Raw genomic sequence first — 23,202 nt, 5'->3', positions numbered from 1 at the left:
CAGTGAGGGACTGGGGTGTGCCTGCTTCTGGCTGTGGAGGACCCTGCTCCCCAGCTGGGGCATGGGAGCCAAAGGGCAGGTGCTCCTGAGATGGGCAGCTCTACAGGGAAGAGGAGGAACAGATGTGGAGTAAAGGGGCTTGTGCTGGGGATAGAGATCCTTGAGAACCTACACATTTTGCATACCATTAGGTCTCTCTCTCAAGTACTTAATACCTTCCTGAGCATAGAATCAGCACTTGAAAATAAGTTGAGGGAGAAATGAGACCTTTATTAGCCCCCAGAACATTTTTCAATATTAAGGCAGAAAGTAAAACGCAGGGGCAAGGAAGACCTGAAGAAGGACCTATAAAGGCCCCTAGGGCTCAACCAGGGCACACGGCAGAGGCCTTCTCTTCAGATCAAGGGTATGCAGCAGGTGGGCGGGAAAGGTGGCCTTGTTCCACTGCGATAGGCCAACCACTCAGCCCAAAGGGAAGCAGAACTGTGTCAGGCCAGGAGGGTTAGAACTTGCTAGCATAGAGGGTCATAACCCACTTGGGCACTCGGAGGAAGCCAGGCAAGTAGGAGGCCAGCCAGCCCAGGCTGGAGACATGGGAGACAGCGGAGCTCAAAGACAAATAGTCCTGGACGGGGCGGCCTGCGGACCACAGGAAAAGAAGGATTAGACCCTTGCTTCCCACTCCTCGGACACCCCCACCCCAGCTGAGGAGACTGAATGGAAGGTGAGGGAGGAGGGAACAGGGAGAGAGAGTGGGAGAAGGGGTGAGCCGGGTGAGAAGGAAGAGAGGTCCAGGCTGGCTGCTGGGCCAGAGCTCTTACCATCAACGTCCTGCAGGCCATAGCGCCGCGCCAGGTCACAGGATGGCAGCACCTTCCCGCTTAGGCTCAGGATATTGGGGTCTGTGGGCACACAGACAGCTGAGACGGCCCGGGTGTGGCCCAGGGCACTACCGAGACAGGCTTAGGGACCCAGACTTGTTTCTCTCTGTTTCTAGGAAGGTTCCTGGACCTCTGGCTCTTGGCCATGTCTCCCAGGATCCAGTTCCTGAGGCTCCCGCACCTCAAACTGGGCATCGGACCCTTTGGGGCTCCAGACGCCAGAGAAAGAAGGGCATATTCCTGGCTCGGGACCCTGAACTGGCTGCCACCACCTGAAGATCCTCCACGCCCTTTCCTGTTACCAGCCGCCCCCAACCTCTTCACCTGTTGCCAAAGCCACCACACATTTGCCACTCATTTCTGTGGTCTCCGCAGATGAGAAACGAAATTTGAACTGAAACACAGGGGCAGAGAAGTGAAGGGTTAATTTCCAAGAGCACTGCCCAAGTCCCTTCCCTGCTTTCAGCTTCTGTCCAGGAGACAGAGGCCCTCATCACTGCACCTGCAGGACTCAGCATCTCAGAAGGTACGGGAATCATTCCTCCCCATATCCAGTGAGCCCTGTACCCCAGGACCAGGACCAACTGCCTTTCCTAAGTGGAAGGATGTAGGGTTGTCAATTATGTCTGGGCCTTCTAGATTAGTTCAGAGCAGAGGTCAAGGGCATGGGCTTTGGAGCTGGATAATCTTTCCACTTATGGCACATGTGACCTTGAGCAAGTTTCTTAGCCTCCCTGAGTTTCAGTTTCCCCGTCTGTGAAATGGAGACACCGTCTCCCTTACAGGAGAAAAGGACATAATGTGTGTCAGTGCTCAGCCCTGCGCCTGCCGCGACAAGCACCTGGGTATTTACTCTGTTGTTACTGTCTTGCGGTTGGAGGATGTGGGGATGGAGTGGCTGATCCCCACATTTTCTGCCACCCTCGCCCTCCCCTTGCCAACCTGCTCAACAAGGGGATCGGCAGTGTTCTCCTCCTTCATCACGTGCTCCTTCAGCAGTTCTGTCTGCACCAACCCTGGCCAAAGCGACACGTAGCTGACCCCGTGGCACCGCAGCTCCTGGGCACAGTCAGCAGCCAGCCTGTCGCACTGCAGAGGGACAGAAGGCCAGGTGGGAGCCACGGCACCTGGTCATGTCACCTCCCTCCCCTGCCTTCCCTGCTTCCACCGAGGATGCCCCAACCCCCTGGCCTTCCCAGGAGCCCTGTCTCAGCTGTCCACCTTCCCCAGTGCACTGCCTAGGCTGGCCAGCTGAGAGGACCCCAGGCAAAGGAACCATCCATGCAGGGGCAGAGGAAGAGGTGAGGGTCAGTCAGCCTCACCACTCTGACTACCGGGGACTGTCTCTCCTGAGCTATGGGTACCACGACTGTCCCTAACCCCTGTGCCAGTGGGTCCTCACCGCAGCTTTGCCCACGCCATAGGGGACGTTGAAGAGATACTGCAGCCCACCAATGGAGGAGATGACCACGATGAGCCCCCGGCCAGCTGGTACCATCAGCTGTGCCCCATACACAGAGCATAAGTAGTGGCCTCTAGAAGGTGGGGCAAAGAAGAAGGAATGAACCACATTCAGGGCTGTCTCGGGAAGTTTCTTCTGCCCCCTAATGGCTTCTGATCCAGGAGAAGGCCGCAAACCTGGTGAATCAAGGGCCTGAGGCCACATTCTGAGAGGGACATGGGTAATATTAACCACCGAAGGTTAAGAAACAGCAATCTGTAGAAGACTGTAATGGAAGAAAAGCACTCTGTCATGACAGCAATAACAAAGCTAAAATAGCTCAGGGGATAAAACATAATAAATGTATAGGATCTACAAGGAAAAACTATAAAGTTCTGCTTAATATAAAAGAACAAGTACAGACATAATTTGCTTAGAAGAATCAACATGTAAAACATCAGTTCTACTTAAACTAATGCACAGGTCCAGTCAATGGGAGTTATATCTCAGTAAGACTCCTGGAGAGATCAACAGAACAATCTAAAGCTCAGTGAGAATAGATGTGTAAGAAGAGCCAGGAAAATTCTGAAAAAGGAAGAGTAACATCGTGTCAGTGAGGGGGATATGCTCCCCTCACCCAACCAACCTGCCTTAAAATGTACAATGAGGGGCTTTCCTGGTGGCGCAGTGGTTGAGAGTCCGCCTGCTGATGCAGAGGACACGGGTTCGTGCCCTGGTCCGGGAAGATCCCACGTGCCGCGGAGCGGCTGGGCCCGTGAGCCATGGCCACTGAGCCTGCGCGTCCGGAGCCTGTGCTCCGCAACGGGAGAGGCCACAACAGTGAGAGGCCCGCGTACCACAAAAAAAAAAAAAAAAAAAAAAAAAAAAAAAGTACAGTGACATAATAGTTAAAAAAATGCAGGACTGGCATAATAATACATAAGTAAGTCAATGAAACAAAATACTCAATAATTAATCCAAGTGTGAAGGAGAATTCAGCGAATTACAAATGGAACATTTCAAACCAACGGGGCGAGATGGACCACACAATAAATGGATTTGGAACAACTGGTCAGTTATTTAGTAGGTGGGATTTGTTCTCCACCTCATTTATTGTTTTAAAATGCATTCTCAAAATATTTGAATATAAAAAAATGAGTGCACAAAAGCACTAAAAGAAAGCATGACGACGTGTTCATAAACTTGAGGTAGGGAAAACTTGTCTCAGTATCACACCTAGATAGAAATGTGACTTCTTAACAGTAAAACATATATATAGAAAGAAAGATGTACAAATACATACATGTGTACACAATTAAGTATACATAGCTGAGGAGAGCATACATGCAAGCAATGAGTAATAAATTGAGAAAGATATTTGTAAAACACATCAAAGGAATCTAAAGATCTTGTACAAAGATCTCTTATAAATTGATGTGAAAAGAATAACTTAGTAACACAACTCACAAAAGAATCAAGAACCAATAAAAAGTGAAAAAAAAAAGCTCAACTTCACAAATAATAGAGAAGTGTACATTAAAAAACACCTTCAGATATCTTTGGCCTATTAGATGGCGAAACTTGCCTGACCTCGTGGCCTGATATTGTCTAGTATGATTGAGGACACGGGGAAACAGATATCCTCCTTCACTGTTGTGAGATTATAAATTGGTGGGGTCTTTTTAGAGGACAGTTTGACAATGCTTATTAAAATCTTTAAGAAGTCATATTTTTTGACCTAATTATTTTCCACTGTTGCAACAAATAAGGGGTTAGATAAATAAATTATGGTATCTCTTCCTAGTGGAATATTTAAATGCATGGTAGAATATATACTAGGCTATTAACAGTAGCTATATCTCAGGCAAAAGAGGAAGCAGTGGTGACTAGGGGAATAAGATTGTACTGGTCTTCACAGTATATTTTTAAAAAAATAACACACACATACTTGGTAACCAGTATCGCAAGGGAAACAGGACCCTCCAAATGAAAACAAGTAGAGTATGGTATCAAAAGGAAGCCTGACCTCAGGCAATGCAGAAGGCAGAGTAAATGTGAATGTGTGTGTGGGAGGTGAAAGGAGATGTTGGTGCACTTCCAGGAGGCTCACAGAGTGACCTTCACCTTGGAGAATTCATCAGAGCTCCAGGGCGGTGTCCAGGCCTTTGCTTCACAGGCTCAAAACCCTGACCAGCAGGAGATGAGAGTGTGGAAGGCCCCTCTCTTTGGAGGGTTAAGGATATGGGTGTTGCCAATTTCTAGCTTTTTGGGTTTTCTTTCTTTTTTTTTTTGGCCACGCCATGCGGCATGCGGGATCTTAGTTCCCCAACCAGGGATTGAACCCATGCCCTCTGCAGTGGAAGGGTGGAGTCTTAACCACTGGACTGCCAGGGAAGTCCGGGTTTTCTTTTCTTGATTGTTGGCTGACCATCCCCCTCTGTCCTCACAACCTTTATTCCACTTGGGAAATGACAAGTGGATTCTAATCCTGCTTCCCTGGGGTTGCCACTAGAAGCCCTGAGTGTCCTTAGACGCTTCAGAAGTAGATTTGCATATAATCTCTTGGTGACTCCCACAGGTGGCTGATCACATCCATGCAGTGTAGTTTCTGAGAGGGTACCCTCTTTCCAACAATAAACACAGACCTAACTGATGTATGTCATGCTGGGTGAACTCTTAATGCGGTGTTTCATCTCACTCCTTTGCCAGATGTATGTGTAACCCCATGACACCCCTGCCCTCCCAACTTGGACTTGGGAGTACCCTTGCCTGTGGGTCTGGAGTGAGGAGGGAAAGGCTAAGATAGCTGGCACTCACTCTTCCTTATTGACCTTCTTCTGATCTAAAACAAAACAATTTCTTCCTCTAGCCATCTTCGGAAATACTGACTATAGGTGGCATGCTTTACTGAGGGAAAGAGGCTCCCTTCTGGGTCATGCATTTGGATGGGCAGAAAATGAGGCAGGAGGGAGGGCAAGGGCAAATTCAGATGAAAATTACTGACAGAAACAAGGCAAAAGTTGACATTCCTAGGTACAGATTCACCGGATTAAACTTCTTTAGAGATTAGTGGACAAATGGGACAGAAGGGAGAAGAGAGACAAGATCAGAGGGAAAAGGAGAGGGCACATGGGAAAACGTCTGGGCCCTCAGCTTGGTTGAATGAGGGGAGCCCAGGCCCTTAGCGGGGTGGCAGGGGAGGCACCTACCTGAGTCCGACGTTGTTGATATCATCCCAGATGGAGGCGGGGCTTTCCCAGAATGCCTTTTTAGGGTTGTTCAGGATCACCTGGAAGACAGGGAGAGTGGTGAATAGGATGCTTTGAAGGCAGGAAGGTGCTGGATAATGGAAGGGATAATGAGTGGGGATGAGGACTCAGGTCAGAGGGAAAGGTCAGGAGTGTGGAGCTGGGGTCAAAGTTCAAAGAGCACCTGGACCCCAGCATAGGCGTTGTTGACCAGCACATCCAGACGCCCCTCCTGTTCTTGATCCACCTGCTCAAACAGGCTTCGCACTTCACTCTCCTGGCTTGAATCACACACCACGGGCACACACCGGCCCCCTCGGGATTGTGCCTGGAGAGGGTTAGAGAGGATATGAGCTTCCCGTCGAACATAGTATGAGACACAACACAGCTCCCCTCAACTCCCAGCGTGGGAGCTGAGAAGGCAATCATAGGACTCACAGCCAGCAGCTGAGGGAACATGGTGGCAATACTGCCCTCTGGTGCCTGTTGGAGGAGTTTCAGGAATGCTAGGTTCTGTCATTGTAGAGTAATGTTGATGGGGATCCCAGGTTTAAAATCTATAGACATTTACTGAGGCCTACCATGCGCAAGGCATTGTACTCTGCATGTGGAGGGTGAGGGACAAATTAGGCTTGGAGGCTGCTCTTGAGAAATGAGTATCTATCTTTTTCCTCATTACTAGTCATTTCCATTTCACGTGCCCTTAGCTCCCACTCTTCACCACTCATGTGGAATCCCAACTTAAAATCACAGCCCTCTTACCCTCACTCCACCAACACTTCTGCCTGGTAAATGAGAAATCAAAGTTCTCAGACATGAACTATCTCTACTTCCTGTTCTGCCTCACCCTCTACAAATGTGCCCCCATCCTCTAACTTCAGAGAAAGAACACCTTATTTAAGAACAATCATCATATTCTCCAGATCCATGCTCTGGGTCCCACCCTCTGACCTCCCTGCCTAACTGCTCACCCATATTCCCAGTGCATTCTGGGCACACTTATCACTTACCATATAAATATTAATTACTTTTATCACTTACTGTATTCACATTACATTGAAATGATCCGTTTCTGCCTTAGACTTCCTGCTGGACTCTCTTTTAAAAGCAGAAGTTATGTCTTACTAATTTTGGTAACCCCAGTGCTTCACCCAGTGCCTAGCCTATCAAACACACCCCAGTATTTATTTAACTGAAATTCAGTAGAAAAGTCGAGTGAAAATGTACAAGTCAATAAAGTCTTAACAAAAACAGAGAAAAAGCACAGGTCCACAACTCTTAAGATGCAACTCCAAAATCCCTGAAGCTCTCAAACAGCAAGTTTTTTCATAAAATTCACTTGGTGGCAAAATATGACCTGATCTGAAGTTACTTATGGGGTTTACTTATCCCACTTTGAGTAAAAATGTTCATGTCTACTGAGGAATATTTTGGTTTCAGGTAAGGGATTAAGAGGAGTGGTTAATGGGAAGGGCTCCCTGAGGTGGTTTCTGCCCCTGGGATCCCAGAAGAAGCACTCACCTCCTGAGCAGTGGCCTGCAGTGTGTCCAGATTGCGGCCAGTGATGTAAACCGTGGCACCTGCTTGGCAGAGCTGCAAAGCGATGCCCCGGCCAATACCCCTGGAAGCACCAGTAACCACGCACACTTGGCCCTTCATGGGAGCTGGCATGACTCACAAGCCAAGGGGTTAAATCTGTGGAAGCAAGGACTTGCTCTGAGGGAAGCCTGCAGAGTGTATATGCAGAGGGGGGACCTTGACAATGATAGGAAGGGGAGCCAAGGCTGAGATCCTTTGATGGGAGAGAAGTTTCAGAGGGGGATAACCAGTGCAGGGCCCAGGACAAGGCTGGTTGTCCCTTTTGGGAGGCCAAGGACTGAAGAAGGGGGATAACTAGTGCAGGCCCCAGGACATGGCTGGTTGTCCCTTTTGGGAGGCCAAGGAGTGAAGAAGTGGGGCTGTCGAGGAGGGCCACTTACTGAGACTTTCTGAGTGGGGCTGACTGGGTGGGGGACTGTAGCGGGGCGGTCCCTCCCAGCGCGTCCACGCGGAGTTCTGAGCTCTCTGGAGCACTGGCCGCTGGTCCGGAGGCGAGACTTCCGGGTCGGGGGTGGGCGCGAGGCCAAGGGACCCCGAGCCCGAAGTGGAGGGAGCTCGCGCCCCTTACCTGCCACGTGTACTGCTGCTGGAGTTCTCGCGCCGCCTCGTTCTCGAAGTCGAGGACTTTAATTCTGGCCGCGGGAGCGGGACGAGGTGACAACTACGGGGTCAGAGTACGAGGCTGGGGTGGAAGTCCGCGTTCTGACCCAGTTTCCGCTGGCGACGCGGACGGGAGGATCAAAGAGTACCCCGCGGGTCCGGGGCAATGACCGGTGGGAACCAGCACTGGCAAGCGAGAGCTGGGCGATCCTGAAACTCAGCCACTCCCGCCGCGGAGCGGCAGTCGCGGGGCTATGACGTGTAACGCTGCGCCCTGAGCGCGCGGGCGTGCCTAAACTCTGCCAGGCCCCGGCCCGTACGCGAGTGCTTGAGGTTCCCCCTGCGGCTAAGGAAGCCTTTGCTGGCGGAGAGGTGCCGAAGCACTTATGGGGCTGGTTCCGCGCTCCCCCCACCAGGCGGGGCGCCGGTTCCCAGCTGGTGGCAAAAGAGGGCGCGGAGCCAAGGGCTCGGGGCGCCCCCCACCAGGCCGCCAGCGACAACCCTGCCCGCCTCCGGATGGGCGCTCAGAGCCGGCTCCGGATGCGCACCCTCACCTGAGCCCAGAAGCTTTGGGGTATTTCCGCCGGGCGCTATCCGCGCTGAAAGAGGTCCCCGAGACGGGAGAAGAACGAGGTAGGGAGCAACTTTGGGGTGGGATCAAGGGAGGCACTTAGTTGGGCATAAAATCCAGGACCGGTAAGGACATTTTCGTGGGTCCTCAGGGTGTGAGGACTTAGTTTCATCTCCTGTATCCCCTTCCTCCCTCCCCACCCCTTGGTTAAGTGATGGAACATAACCTTAGCCTCCTCTCATTCTGTTTAATATATTTCTTTTCTTGTTTTTCCAGAGCTGATGGTGCACAATGTTTTGAAAGAAGTGGAGGCTCAGGCCCTAGCCTTGGCCACAAACAGGGCTGGTAGTGAGATGCTGCAGGAACTGTTGGGGTTCAGTCCCCTGAAACCGCTGTGTCGAGTATGGGCTGCTCTGAGGCCCAACTTGCGCTTTGTGGCCTGTCATCGATGTGGGGTCCATGTATTGCAAAGTGCTTTGCTGCAGCTACCTCGATTGCTAGGGAACCCTGCAGAGGAGGAGGAGGAGGAGGAGGATGGGAAGGATGGTCCTTTGGAGACCCTGGAAGAGCTGGGCCTGGGACTAGCCGCTGAGGTGTGTGATGATTTTCTTTTCTACTGTGGAGACACACATGGCAGCTTCGTGGTCAGAACTTTGCTGCAGGTATTGGGAGGGACTCTTCTGGAGTCTGAGAGAGCCAGGCACCGTGGCTCCCAGTTACCTGGTAAGTATTACAAGAAAGGGATATAGACCCAGAGGGAAGGAGAGTTTAGGAAGTTCAGAAGGAGAGAATAAGCAGAAGATTTCTTCATGACCTTAAAGAATTAGCAGAGAAATGAGGTCAGGGATATCAGGCCAAAGATTAGTGTGCGTAGAGGCCCAGAGGTGAGGATGCATAGGTGTGTTTAGGGAACAGCTGTTAGAAGAATGGGGGCAAGTGGAAGAGATGATTCACTTGAGCATTGCTTTTGAAACTTTTTTTTAACCAGAACTCACAGTATGGAAAAGTTTTTTAAACATGACTCGACATACATATGTGTATATATACACATACTGGATTCAAGCAAAAGGTCAGGAAACAATACCTTTACTACATGCAACCCACTCTGATATTTTCTTCCCCCCCCCTTTTTTTTTGCTGAGCCACACGCGGCTTGTGGTTCCTTGACCACAAGTCATCAAACCTGTGCCCCGTGCAGTGGAAGCTTGGAGCCCTAACCACGGGACTGCCAGGGAGTTCCCTCCTTTTTCATTTTATTTTGTGTGTTACATTAAAAAAATGCTTAGGACTTCCCTGGCGGTCCAGTGATTAAGAATCTGTGCTTTCACTTCAGGGGGCGCGGGTTCGATCCCTGGTTGGGGAAATAAGATCCCGCAGGCCACGCAGCGCGGCCAAAAAAAAAAAAAGGTGGTTGAGACCCACTAGATTGATTTCGTAATATACTCATAGGCAGCAGACCTACATTTTGAAAAACACTGGGAAATAAGATAGTGAGTTTAGGTGAGGCCTGATTTTGGAACACCTTGAACTCCTGACTGAGGAGTTTGGACTATCTCCTATGGACCGTGGGGGAGCTGGTTGAAGTTTCTTAGAGAAATTAAAACGGAAATGTAGTCTCAGTTCAGTCATCCAGACGAGACGAGACGTTCAGTTGTACCAACTGAGTTGTACGTGTTCCGCATCTCCAAGCCAAATCCTTGTTCAACTATGGAATTATTCTTCCTCCTGGATGGCAGTTCGTGATCTCACCACTGCATACGTTCTTGATCTTCCTTCAGAAGCACAAAGGGCCCCATCTCGGGAATGTAAGGCAACCGATTTCGAGGTCCCTGAATCCTTCTTGAATTGTCTTCAGAACCTGAGCTCCTGCTTTCTGAAGGACATTGCTGGTAAGGAGGGAAATAAGAGGAAATCTAGGATCCTTTTTGGAGGTGATGATCATCAAACAAGGCTCTTATTTGATCAGTCTTATCCCTCTTGTTTTCAAATCTTATCTGGTTTGATATTGTAAAGGCCCTGTGTAGACCATTTGTGTCCACAGTCCCTTGAATCTTGTTGCCTGAGATCTGAGGTTTTATAGGTTGTCTGGCTTTTGGGAAAGCCGCTTTTATTATTTCTGCCCTCCCCCACAGTGTTTATCACTGACAAGATCTCCAGCTTCTGCCTTCAAGTAGCCTTACAGATCTTACACCGTAAGCTGCCCCAGTTTTGTGCCCACCTCTGCAATGCTGTGATGGGCTACTTGAGTAGCCGCAATTCCTCAGCAGATGGCAGGTATGGACAGGGCCTCAGGATTGACCGAGGTGGTGGGCTGTGTGAAATGAATGACGTGATATGGGTATTTTGTTTGTTTGTTTTAAAAGACAAAGGTTTTCATTCTGTGTATGTGTACATATGTATATATATATGAAATATATATATGAGATATATACATATGAGGTATATATATGAGATATATATGTATATAGCTGTGTTATTTTTTTGTCCAGTTTTATTGAGATATAATTGACATATAGCACTGCGTAAGTTTAAGGTGTGCAGCGTGATTTGACTGACTTACCTCACAAAACAATTACCACAATAAGTTTAGTGAACATCCATCATCTCGTTTACATACAAAATTAAAGAAATAGGAAAAAATTTTTTATTCCTTGTGATGGGAACTCCTAACAACTTTCATGTAAAACATACACTAGTGTTAGTTATATTTATCATGTTATACATTACATCCTTAGTATTTATCTTATAACTGGACATTTGTACCTTTGATCGCTTTCTGTCAGTTCCTCCTACCCCCAGGGCCCCTGCCTCTGGTAAACACAAATCTGACCTCTTTTCCTATAAGTTTGTTTGTTTTTGAAGTATAATTGACGTACAACACTGTGTTAGTTCCTGTCACACAACGTAATGATTTGCTATTTCAGTACACTTCAAAATGATCACCATGGTAAGATGTGGTTATTTTGGATGAAGTGAAGTGAAGACTACCTGATCGCCCTCTCCTTGTCCCCAGTCCCCTACTGCTATTTCTGCGCGATCAGACGAGCTCCAGACTCCTGGAGCAGGTGCTGCTGGTGTCGGAGCCCCCAAGGCTCCAGAGCCTCTTTGAGGATCACTTCCAAGGACAGCTGCAGACCCTGGCTGCACATCCTATTGCTAACTTCCCTTTGCAGCGTTTCCTGGATGCTATCACCACTCCTGAGCTGGTGAGTCAGGAACTTGGCTGAGTCCGTTCCTTTTAGCTCTTGTTCATTGGGACTTGCTTTATTGTATGCCCGCGTCTGTATTTTCAACAGTGTACTGGCCGTTCCCCTTGAGAAGTTATTCCTGGAGGCTTCCGAGGCTTAGGGTAAAGGTGCCTTCTTCCCAGAAAGGATTTGCTTTGGCTTCTCTCAGGTGCTAGTGCCAGCAGGAGACCGGCGTAATTCAAGTTCTCAGCCTGAGCTTCCGTGGCTCGCGCAGTCTCTGGGTACTTGGCTACAAATCCATAGGAGCACTGGAGCTGCTGTCCTAGCTTCTCATTTCCTTTGCTGCTTAGTGCCAAGGCATGTTTCCCTGGGATCTCATGGGTTGAGATCTGGGGTAGAAGGGGAGGTTTAATTCTAGTCCTCCCTTATCCTGAGAGTATGGCCATTTACAATCCCCTCCCCATGGGAGGCCGCACCTCTAAGACTGCTCCTTTGTTCTGGACCTTCCTTATCCATCCAAACCAAAGTCCTGTTATTGGCAATGCTTTTATGTTTTATCTAGCATTTTTAGTTGTTTTTGGCAGGAAGATTTCTCTCAATAACTCAGCCCACTGTTACCAGAATGCCAGATTCTTTAACCCATGTCTCCCCTCAGCTGTCCCCCGTGTTTGAGGAGCTAAGCCCTGCCCTGGAAGCTGTGCTGGCTCAGGGTCACTCAGGGGTAGTCATTGCCCTGGTCGGGGCCTGCCACAGAGTTGGGATCCACCAAGCTCAGGTCCTACAGCTGTTGTTGGAGGTGAGTGATGGTTACCCGCAACCCATTTATGCCCTCAGTTCAAATTCTATCTGCTAGGACTTAGCTAATCTTCAGTCATTGTATCTGTGGACCCAAGAGGTCTAGTGCCCAGGGAGTTCACAGATACAGGGGGAAATGAAGCCAAAACCATCTCATGGCCCTGGAATGAAGATAGTCTCCCAGGGCAGAGAGAGAAGTTTTAAGGAATAAATATTTATTCAGCCCGTTACATATATGGAGGCTGTGGATACAGCAAGGCAGATGAGATCCTGTCCGCATGCAGCTTATGTTCTTGTGGACTCAGGCATTCTCATCTGTCCTGAATGCTTTCCCCTGTCTGGGAAGTCGAGGTTAGGGATGAATTGCTTGAGGTTAGTTCTCAGTTTCATGTTTTGTCTTCCTTTCTAGGCGTTCCACTGTGCAGAGCCCTCTTCCCGGCAAGTGGCCTGTGTGCCTCTCTTTGCCACTTTGATGACTTATGAGGTGTACTATGGACTGGCAGAGGAGGAGGGGGCAGTGCCCGCAGAGCACCAGGTGAGGTAGGGGAGAGGCCAAACCTGTGACTAACTGGGGACCAGGCCTCCCAGGGCTTAGGAAGCCCCTCACCACTGAGGTGAGGGTGGTGAGATCTCTGGCTTCATCCAAGTGAAGGTGGCAGTTTGGTGGCTGCCTCCTAATTCCCTGTCTCTGTCCTTCCAGGTAGAAATGGCCACCGCCAGGGACCTGGGGGAAGTGACAGTCCTTGGGTCTCTACTGCTCCAGCATTTGCTACACTTCTCCAGTCCTGGTATTATACTTCGAAGTTTGGGTGCCTTGACAGGACCACAGCTTCTGACTCTGGCCCAAAGCCCTGCTGGTTCCCACGTGCTTGATGCTGTCCTGACCAGCCCCTCCGTGACACGCAAGCAGCGCCGCCGGGTGCTAAAGATCCTAAAGGTTAGATTTCTGGCTTCTGCTTTGATTCCTCTGCCATCCTCCATTTAGAGAATGTGAGCTTCCCCCAGGACTGTGCTTCGGAGTCACAGAGAGGATGTGTAGTTCCTAGACTGCTTCAACTCAGCCTCTGAACTTCAGCCCTCATGCCCACCCCAACCCAACACACTTCTGTGGACTGCCCTAGAGGGCCCTACCTTGCTTGTCTCAATGCAGGGACAGTATGTGGCTCTGGCCTGTAGTCGCCACGGCAGCCGTGTGCTTGATGCCATCTGGAGTGGGGCAGCCCTGGGGGCCCGGAAGGAAATTGCTGCTGAGCTGGGTGAGTACCAGCACCGATCTTTGACCTTTCCAAATGTCCCCTTTCCTCCCAGCTGGGTGGCTGGGAATGGACCTAAATTAAGCAGAGACTTCAGTTCCAAAGGGTGGTCTTGGCCACGGGTTCTTGGCAGTCTGTTCTCCCCTGCCCCTCTGCGGACTGTGCAGCCCTGTGCTCCTACCCCTCCTCCTGACTTCTCTTCTTTGGACAGTGAGGTGTTAACTCTATCCTGAGGCAGACCCAGGGTTCCAAAAAAATGGAGGGACTTTCACCCCAAGTAGAGTCTCTTCAAGGATGGATGGGTGACTGCATGGTGATACTGAACACGAATGGTTCCCTTTACAGGGGCGCGGAACCAGGAGCTGATAAGGGACCCTTTTGGCCACCATGTAGCTCGAAACGTGGCCCTGACTACCTTTCTGAAGCGGCGAGAGGCTTGGGAACAGCAGCAGGGGGCGGTGGCCAAGCGGAGGCGGGCCTTGAACTCAATACTTGAAGACTAAGGCCTTTGGATCTGGGACTGGGTGTTCATGGGGCACGGGGAAACGGAGTATCTATCCTGTCCTGTTCCTAGTTTAAACTGGAGTCAAAAGTCTTATTGATAAACATTTTTATATTTTTACTGGAAACACCTTTGTTATTTTGTGGGGGAAGTGTACAAAGAAATAGAGATCTCAAGGTAAAGTTAGAGAGGGCTTTCTTCGGGGCACTGGGGAGCTTAGGGACAGGAGGGGAGTGGTAAGGACCTCTAGATGTAGCAGCAATCAGGGTGGGATCCAGATGCCTGTGGACAGGCTGTGGCCTTTCAGGGTAAGTGGGAGGCTGCAAATATGGCTAGGAATGGATAGTATTCTTCAGCAATGGGTATAGGCTGGGGTGGAAGGCGTTAGGCTGATGGGCCTGTCACTATGGGATCAGAAGACTGGGGAAAACAGGCGGGATAGTGAGCCTGCACTGTGTGTAGGCCCCAAACTTGATGCTGTCACAGGCCTTACAGTCTGTCTCTTGGAATGAGTCTAGGGGCAGAAGCTCAGAGCCCCTTCTCAGTAGGGTTGGAGGCGACCCTGCCGCTGCCACCGCTCAGTCCCTTCCACTGCATGACGAAGGGTGGAGGAGATTCCCAGCAGCATGTGGCCCAGGCCTTGCAGCAGTGCGGAGGCCCATCGGAGGAGCTCCCTGAAGGGCAGAGACAAGAGGAAGTCACGGGGTGGGGTCTGGGGGTTTTCCACAGGGGAGAGCTAACAGGGTAGGGGAGTGCAGCCGTAGGGGTGGGGAAGTGTGACATGTTGGTCTCTGACCTGAGTATTTTCTTTGGGCTGAGTCCTTGAATGTCACAGCTCATAGAGTAGAGCCCGTAGAACGTGGCTTTGATGTTCAGGCTGCCAAAGAGGTCTCGAGGGTTTTGCTTGTATACGTCGAAGGTGATGCGGGCGATGTCCTTGCTGTGCTTGGGCTTCTCCCGGCCCAGGCCATACGACAGCACCCCACTCTGTAGGGGCCCCCCACATCGGTGCAATGGACCCTCACATACTGACACTCACCACTAATCCCTGTCAGCACTGGGACAGACCCACCCTTGCCTGGACTGTTGGTCCACTATAAGGAGTCCTCGACAACTCCTCACCTCTCCCGTCGCTTCTGCCCCCAAGATCAGGGTTAGGTAGCAGAAGAGGCTTGGGAGAGACAGAAAGGATCAGTGGCCTAAGCAGCCCCAGTGTGGGCCTCTCACCCTGCTGGGGCTCCAGCTCTGTCCCAACTTCAGCACCATCAGGCATGTGTCATCCTCCAACAGCTGGAAGAAGTCCTCGCTCTCCACTGTGGTCCCATCCTCCTCCAGCACCAGTGTTAGCACTCCACTCAGCGTCAGAGTCTCCTGTGCCTGCCCAGTGGCAAGAAGTAGGAGGGAAGGGGTAGAGCTTATCCCATGCCCCTTCCCTGTCCAGCTGCGCAGCACCCAAAGGTTGACCCTAGATGCTGACTGATATCCCAACTCTCCTTCCTGGTGCTTTGCCATCCCTTCTAATGGCTCTAGCTCACGGTGTTCTTTAGTTGTTGGGGGACCCTCACTAGGGGCTGTCCTTTTCCTATTCGTTCCTGCTTTGCTCCTACCATGTCACTGTCATCTCTCTCAGCTTCCCTCCAAGCCATGCATACTGGTTAGGAATTGAAAAGCTAGCCAGTTTCTCTTGAATGGGTATAGGCATTATGCTGATGGGGCCTGTCACGACGGGGTCTTATCTCCAGTGTCCCACCTGACTCTCCCCGACCCTCACAGAGTTCTTCAGAACTATTTTCAGTAATAATGACTTTTAACCTTTTTGAGTCTTCACTAGTGTCAAGTATCTATGTAGCACTTTACATACATTATTCTCTTTTACTCCTTTCAGCAGCCCTAGGAGGTAGTTGTATTATTGTACCCTTTTTACAGATGAAGAAACTGAGGGGTTTTTTTTGTTTTTGTTTTTGTTTTTTTTGCGGTACGCAGGCCTCTCACTGTTGTGGCCTCTCCCGTTGCGGAGCACAGGCTCTGGACGCGCAGGCTCAGCGGCCATGGCTCACGGGCCCAGCCGCTCCGCGGCATGTGGGATCTTCCCAGACCGGGGCACGAACCCGTGTCCCCTGCATCGGCAGGTGGACTCTCAACCACTGCGCCACCAGGGAAGCCCGAAACTGAGGTTTTGATAGGCTGAGTAACTTCCCAAGTTTTGACACTAGGAAGCGGCAGAATCAGGATTTGAATTTGATCTGTCATACAAATTGCCGTTCCATACTGAGTTCTGAAATCTATCCCTCCACCCCTGTCTACTCCTTTCCCGCCCCCAAAGAAAAGCTCACTCCTTGGAAAAAAAAAAAAGTGAACTGACTCAAATGCAGCAGAAGCCACTGGGCTCACCCCCCTGCTTTTAGCCCTCAGAGGGAGGGGCAGCCATGTAGCCTCGGCCCTTCCTGCTCATTATTCCAAGCTCACACTCTTCCCTAGCCCCTTGGCTGCCCCTGCTCTTGGAACCCAGGGACGTGGCCCACACACCTTGTCTAGCAGTTCCCGGCGGGTGGCAGCTGTAAGGCCTTTCCGAGTGGCCCGCTTGTGATCACAGACGCGGAAAGGTCGCGGGGGTGGTGGAGCCGAGGTCCAGACCTTACGGCCCAAATCGGAGCTCATACTGGTTACTGACCTGGTAGGTGGGAAGAAAGGTCAAGAAGGAGTGAGGGGTTTGGTGAGTGCAGCGGGGGTGACGGGCGTGGGGTAGCTGGAGCTTTAGGGAAGTTGGGAGGGAGGGATCTAGGTGTGCGGATTAAAGTAGCTCGGGGAGAGAGGGAGAGACCACGGACTGGGCGCGGGGGTGGGGGGTGGGTGAGGGGGTGGGGTGGCGGTTCAGAAGCTGGACAAGCCCACTGTGAAAAGGGGCAGGGAGGGGAAGGGGTACAAATTCGAAAGTTTTCTAGGGTCTGAAAGCAGCTTTGTCACCCTGCCTATATCCCCAGAGCTGGAGAGTGGAGAGAAGGGTTAGAAATCACCTGAGCAGGCCGCTGGGGTCCAGGGCAGAGAGGTACTCCATGGTGGAGGGAAGGAGCAGGAGAGTTGCCTCTCCCGGGAGTTCTGGGCTCGGTGGTTCTCGGCGGGGTTGGAGCTGAAGTGGTGGTGTTTTCTGTTACGGAGCTGGGATCTCAGCCCCGGCGAGGTGGGGTATGAGTCAAGCCCGGACTCTGGCCCCCCTGCCTGGCCAGTGAGAAGGGCAAAGTCCAAGGGGAGGGAGGAGGGGAAGGGCCATGTGGGGTGGTGGAGGAAGGATGGAGGCCCAGATATGTCCAGCAAAAGCCATGGAAGTTTGTGTGTGTGTCTCTGGTGGCAGCGTGTGATGTGAGGGTACATGGGAACTATGTAATTGGATGGAATGTGATATCCGGCGTGTTTCTTTATATCGAGGTAATTTCTAGGGCCAATTTCTCCTGGCTCCCAATCTGTGTGAAGCTGGTTTTGTGATTTGCTCTGTATGTGCTGCCACCTACTGAAAACGCCATGAACTGCAGCTTTAGGAACAGGGAGGCCGTGCTGAGGATGGGCAGGGCTTGGAGAAAATAGAACACCTCCAGGCAGTGTGCCTGGGTGGGGTGCGAGGGGAGGATGGGTCCTGATCCATGGATCCAGAATCACCAGGATCCTGTCTGGGACCCTGGCCTTCCTCTTTCATGCTCTTCCCTCTGTGGGCTAGGGGAGGGGCTGGCTCAACACTTCTCTTCAGAAGAACTGCCTGCTTCAGCTGCACTGGATTAGTCATTCTCTCACCTTTCTCCATTGGCCACTTTATAGGCATGAAGGAGATGTGGAAGGCGGAAGAGGGGATGGGTCCTTTGATGACATCAGGACTTTAGCATTCGGTGCCCCGTGCCCCATCTCTGATTTCAGCTGCAGTTGTGATGAACAGTTGTGAGGAAGCTCAGACTCTCACTGTCAGTGAATCCCTCACATGAGCATAAGTCTCCTTGATTTCTTGCCCAGGAGTCTTATCTGAAGCTGTAGCAGCCCACTCAGCCCCCTGACAAGTACAGGCTGCAAGTGTGTATAAGGGCATTAATGCCTCTAGGACAACCCTCAAACAATGGGGAATGTGAGCTGGCCATAAACGCCCATCTTCTCTCTTTCTGGAAGTTATTTTGTGCACTCAGAGGTTCCTGATGCCCACTGAATATTGGAATTCAATAATACACTCTTACTGGTTTTCCTCTTCTCTCTCTTCCCCTGCTCTCTCACTCCTGCTTCCCGACCTGACTCCCCAAATACCAGATTACCCATGTCCTCGACTCAGGCTCTGCTCTGGAGGGAACCCAAACTGAGACAAGACTGGTGTCCTGGCTCCCAAGGAACCCCCTTCTGGCTGTTGACTGGGCAGAAGCCTTTTTTCCCTTTCCCTAAATTTCATCAATCTACCAAATTTCTTCCTTTCCAAGCTTTGCCCAACCTCACGACCTAGAGAAGTAAGTCTCTACACTGCGCCCTTTCCTTTTTCCTTGCGTTGTATCCTGGTGCAGCCTGGCAGTGTGGCCTCTTCATGGTTGTCAGTTAGGACTCCTCAACCAGGCTATAAGCCCCTCACACCTCCATGCATCTCCCATTCCGCCTGGAACTTAACCTATGCTTTACACTGAAAGCTGCCATTGACAGCCCACCGAGAGGTGTGAGGGCAGAATGACTGGGGCAGGGTCCAAGGCAAGAGGTGAGAGGGGTAGGTAGGAAGCTGAGGAAAAAGGGGGCTCAGGAGTCTGAGTCTCAGGGTCAGGAGTCTGAAAACAGGCAAAGGTAGAGCAGCTGGGGGAATGAGGAGTTGGGTCGCCTTCTCTGCTGAGTGCAGGCAAGAGCGGCCAGACAGCATAAGAGCTGCAGGGTGGGAGGATTGGGACCAGAGGGTGGGGGGCAGGGGTTGGGGAGGGATGAGCACAGAAGCAGGACCCAGGGGCAGGATCTGGCAGTGTCCCTACTCACCCACACGACCAGGGAACCTTATCTGCACCCCTTCAGCTTATCCTGTTTCCTGGGGAGGCGGGCTCTCACACGCCTGGACGTGTTAGTGATGGGAAGCAGCAGAGTGAGGGAGGAGCCCCAGGAAAGGCCCGAGAGGAGCCCCACCTTGTCCCTCCCTGTTTTCGCCTCACCCTCTGACAACCTGACAGGCACAGGACAGGATTAGGCACCTGGCCCACTGGCCCTTTGCCTTTGGGCTTCCCCAGGCCCCTGGAGGGCCCCCAACCCTGCTCGCTCCCAGCTGGGTAAGTAGATCTGCCCATGAGACCATACTCCCTTCCACTCACTTTTGCCCTGAGGTATAGGCAACCGGGCTGGACGAAGAAGGAGAGGCCAGGTTAGGAGGGTGGAAGGTGGAGGCAGTGACAGCCTGGGAGTCAGGACTGGGGAGGTCGGCTGACCCAGAGCAGGGGATTTGGGTTCCAGGAAGCAGTGTTTGAGCTGGGTCTGGGGTCCTGGAGGAAGAGACAGAAGCTCCCAGACAGAAGAGAGGCAGGCTGCAGAGGAGTGAGGGAGGCACAGTCCCTTCTCACCGGCATCAGGCGTAACGTGGGCTTTTGCCCCACCTGAAAGCGCGCCATGGCTCTTTCCAGCCTCCCGTAGGCGCCTAGGGATGTCGGTTTGCTACGGTCCCCCGGGAAACGAGACGCTGCTGAGCTGGAAGACCTCGCGGGTCACAGGCACAGCCTTCCTGCTGCTGGCGGCGCTGCTGGGGCTGCCTGGCAACGGCTTCGTGGTGTGGAGCTTGGCGGGCTGGCGGCCCGCACGGGGGCGACCGCTGGCGGCCACGCTCGTGCTGCACCTGGCGCTGGCCGACGGCTCGGTGCTGCTGCTCACGCCGCTTTTCGTGACCTTCCTGACCCGGCAGGCCTGGCCGCTGGGCCAGGCGGGCTGCAAGGCCGTGTACTACGTGTGCGCGCTCAGCATGTACGCCAGCGTGCTGCTCACCGGCCTGCTCAGCCTGCAGCGCTGCCTCGCCATCACCCGCCCCTTCCTGGCGCCCCGGCTGCGCAGCCCGGCCCTGGCCCGCCGCCTGCTGCTGGCCGTCTGGCTGGCCGCCCTGGTGCTCGCCAGCCCGGCCGCCGTGTACCGCCACCTCTGGGCGGACCGCGTGTGCCAGCTGTGCCACCCGTCGCCCGCCCACGCCGCCGCCCACCTGAGCCTGGAGACCCTGACCGCCTTCGTGCTGCCCTTCGGGCTGGTGCTCGGCTGCTACGGCGTGACGCTGGTGCGGCTGCGGGGCACCCGCTGGGGCGCCAGGCGGCACGGGGCGCGGGTGGGCCGGCTGGTGGTCGCCATCGTGCTGGCCTTTGGCTTGCTCTGGGCCCCCTACCACGCTGTCAACGTACTGCAGGCGCTCGCCGCGCTGGCTCCGCCCGAAGGAGCCTTGGCGAGCCTGGGCGGGGCGGGCCAGGCGGCGCGAGCCGGAACCACGGCTCTGGCCTTCTTCAGCTCCAGCGTCAACCCGCTGCTCTACCTCTTCACCGCCGGGGATCTACTGCCCCGGGCGGGTCCCCGCTTCCTCACGCGGCTCTTCGAGGGCTCCGGAGAGGCCCGATGGGGCGTCCAGTCTAGGGTGGGGGCCATGGAGCTCCGAGCTAGCACTCGGCTCAAAGTGCTGGGGCAGGGCCGTGGCAATGGAGACCCTGGGGGCGGGGCGGAGAGGGACAGTCAGGGATGAGACCCTTGACGTCAAACCCTACAACCGGGCCTGCTCTCCCCTATCCCCTTACATCGCCTCCCAGAACTCAGGGAACCACTGTGGACAGTTTGGGGATCCTTCTCTGACCATAGTTTTGACCTGTCTGGGCAGAATTATCATACATCTGGGGCAGGCCCAGGTTCCTCAAACTGAGGGACTTTGAGTGGTGATGGTCAGTGTTAAGGAGTATCATGTACTTGCAGGTTGGCATGTGCCCAGGTGCCAGAGCTGCTTACTTGTTGCCAATAGCTATTGTGAAATACACTGGGTGGTCATTATGTTTCAGCAAAAATAGAAGTGAGACTTTTCTGATAAGCAAGGAAAATAAGCAAACAATGAACAGGCTGGGGAAACAGCATAAACAGGCCTGAAAGAGTTAAGCAATCTTGGTTACTCTTTAGCTGTTACTACTAACAAACACTTGTAGCTAGACTTGTCCTTCACAAAGCTAATTACTCTCTGATTCCATAGGAATTATACTCTGCACCTGGCATTCTTCTCCCCCTACACTCTCTCGCAGCATTAAAAGAAGGTCACCGGGGCTTCCCTGGTGGCGCAGTGGTTGAGAGTCTGCCTGCCGATGCAGGGGACACGGGTTCGTGCCCCGGTCTGGGAAGATCCCACATGCCGCGGAGCGGCTGGGCCCGTGAGCCATGGCCGCTGAGCCTGCGCGTCCGGGGCCTGTGCTCCGCAATGGGAGAGGCCACAACAGTGAGAGGCCCGCGTACCGCAAAAAAAAAAAAAAAAGAAGGTCACGGGACGATAACTTCAGGGACACCAGACCCGGTTGCCTTTTGGTAGCTGTGGCCGCTTTAAAATGTTGCAAGAAGAAGAAGAATGCAAAACCTTCACCACTTTGATCCTTATCACTTACCCTGGACTGCAAGTTCTACCTATAAGACCCTCTGTAATCCCCCAGGAGAGGGGGGGCACAGTTCTTGAGGTGCTAGCCTGCTGTGTTTCCCTCTTGCCTGGCCAAAGGAATAAAGCCACTCTTTTCTATTTCCTCCAGACTTTGTCTCCGTATTTCTATTCGGCATTGGTGGACAGGGAGCCAAGATTTTGGCAGCAATTACACGATGGCTTAAGCATGCTCCCTCCAGTGGTTCATCATACCTGAGTGATACCGAAGTCACCTAGTTGCCTGCTGGGTCGGGCCAAGGCTGGGCAATGCCAGCCTTCGGTGGCATCATGACCTGTCCTCCCCAGCCCAGGTGGCCTGGTTCCCCCTAGCCAACCCATAGAACCGCTCTGGAAATAAAGAGAGAAAGAGGAAGGAAAGGTATGAGTGCTTGGATGAGGGGTGGTGATGGGATCCGTTCTTTGGGGTCTGTTAGAGCCGAGTGGAGAGGAAACTGGCTGTGGAAGGGGAAAGTCAATCTGTGGGGTTTGAAAGGAAAGTTTTCTTGTCTGTCTTGTGGTTGGTACAGTGGGGGAGGGGCCGTGGGAATCTGAGACGTACCTTCTTTGAATCTAACTCTCCCTGCAAAGGTCACCTGACTCAAAAAGGAGCCCGGGAACAGGCGTTCACTCACGCAGGGACCCTCTGGGGGCTGGGGTTGAGGGGTATGGGGAGTGGTGTGGATATCTGGAAGACAGGAGGAATTTTTCAGGGAGGTGCCACCTCTCCTCTCTCTCTTCTTCCTCTCTGCCAAGTCCTGACTCCCCCCAAGACTGCTAGCTCTTCCTCATCTCCCCCAGTACTTCTCAGCCCCCATCTTTTGGAATCTTTCTATCTCTAGGTCTCAAAATTTTTCTGGCTCCTGACACTTTTGAGTTTGGGGATGTAGGATGGGGTCCTTTTTAAGGGATGTCCGTGTGCACACACGTGTGGTCACCATGGTGACCAACCCATCCCCGTTTGCCCAAGACTTTCTCAGTTTTAGCACTGAGTCTCTTGTTCCAGCCCCCTCAGTCTCTGGCAAACTTACCTGAGAGGTCACCCTAACCATCACCCTGGTTCTGCTTTAGTGACTGTTCACACCACCCAGGCAGAGGCCAAGAGAGACAGCAAAGGAGATCCAGTTCTCAGGGTCACATCAGGGCCACCAAAACGGGTTGGGATGGAGCTCCGGACCTGGGGGACGGAGAGTATGCCTAGAGTGTCTAGTCTAGGGCAGAGGAAGACAGGCCATTGAGAGAAACGGAGGTGGGGAGCAGTTTGGGAGAGGGGGCAAAGACATCCCAGTTCCTGTCAGAAGGGACCTCTGGTTGACCCTGGAGCTCTGAGCCGGAAGCTTCTATCCCCAAACACCAACTTCATGGGCTTCTTCCTGTCCTTGCGCACCGGGGCAGAGGCTCCCCAACTTCTGTTACACACTCCCCTTCTCACACACCCTCTGTGGTCAGAAAGCCCTTCCTCAACTCTGTGTTCAGTTCTTGCTGCGGTTTCAGCCCATTTCTTTT

At 52.5% G+C, this 23,202-nt stretch overlaps 4 protein-coding genes across 6 annotated transcripts; 2 read left to right on the top strand and 2 right to left on the bottom strand.

Annotated features, from left to right (window-relative positions):
- Nucleotides 1-249: 249 nt before the first annotated feature.
- Nucleotides 250-7,908, bottom strand: DHRS1 (dehydrogenase/reductase 1). 2 transcript variants are annotated; one of them, XM_082843018.1, is made up of 9 exons: nt 7,738-7,908; nt 7,092-7,265; nt 5,755-5,898; nt 5,532-5,611; nt 2,284-2,416; nt 1,824-1,970; nt 1,206-1,275; nt 822-902; nt 250-639 (listed from the first exon to the last, which is right to left on the bottom strand). In XM_082843018.1, the coding sequence occupies exons 2-9, from the start codon at nt 7,239-7,241 to the stop codon at nt 503-505; spliced, it is 942 nt and encodes a 313-aa protein (XP_082699144.1). In that variant the 5' UTR covers nt 7,242-7,265; nt 7,738-7,908; the 3' UTR covers nt 250-502. The 2 variants fall into 2 exon arrangements, with proteins under 2 accessions (XP_082699144.1, XP_082699145.1); XM_082843019.1 differs by lacking the exon at nt 7,738-7,908 and adding an exon at nt 7,550-7,708.
- Nucleotides 7,909-8,088: 180 nt separating this feature from the next.
- Nucleotides 8,089-14,090, top strand: NOP9 (NOP9 nucleolar protein). 2 transcript variants are annotated; one of them, XM_082849498.1, is made up of 10 exons: nt 8,089-8,402; nt 8,617-9,063; nt 10,119-10,229; nt 10,473-10,614; nt 11,354-11,546; nt 12,184-12,324; nt 12,733-12,858; nt 13,024-13,260; nt 13,474-13,579; nt 13,922-14,090. In XM_082849498.1, exons 1-10 carry the CDS (start codon nt 8,156-8,158, stop codon nt 14,077-14,079), a joined length of 1,908 nt encoding a protein of 635 aa, XP_082705624.1. In that variant the 5' UTR covers nt 8,089-8,155; the 3' UTR covers nt 14,080-14,090. The 2 variants fall into 2 exon arrangements, with proteins under 2 accessions (XP_082705624.1, XP_082705623.1); XM_082849497.1 differs by having other exon boundaries at nt 13,474-14,025.
- A 127-nt stretch (nt 14,091-14,217) lies between these two features.
- CIDEB (cell death inducing DFFA like effector b) lies at nt 14,218-17,246 on the bottom strand. The gene is made up of 5 exons (XM_082849507.1): nt 17,093-17,246; nt 16,605-16,749; nt 15,306-15,455; nt 14,875-15,065; nt 14,218-14,752 (listed from the first exon to the last, which is right to left on the bottom strand). The coding sequence occupies exons 1-5, from the start codon at nt 17,131-17,133 to the stop codon at nt 14,620-14,622; spliced, it is 660 nt and encodes a 219-aa protein (XP_082705633.1). The 5' UTR covers nt 17,134-17,246; the 3' UTR covers nt 14,218-14,619.
- Nucleotides 17,247-19,707: 2,461 nt separating this feature from the next.
- LTB4R2 (leukotriene B4 receptor 2) lies at nt 19,708-20,775 on the top strand (the record flags this gene model as incomplete). Its single annotated transcript, XM_082855950.1, has 1 exon — nt 19,708-20,775. The coding sequence occupies one exon, from the start codon at nt 19,708-19,710 to the stop codon at nt 20,773-20,775; it is 1,068 nt and encodes a 355-aa protein (XP_082712076.1).
- Between the last annotated feature and the right edge of the window lie 2,427 nt (nt 20,776-23,202).

This window comes from Leucopleurus acutus, assembly GCF_964270905.1.
Source record: "Leucopleurus acutus genome assembly, chromosome: 1".
Classification (NCBI taxonomy): Eukaryota; Metazoa; Chordata; class Mammalia; order Artiodactyla; family Delphinidae; genus Leucopleurus; species Leucopleurus acutus.
This window is presented reverse-complemented; position numbering and strand designations above follow the sequence as displayed.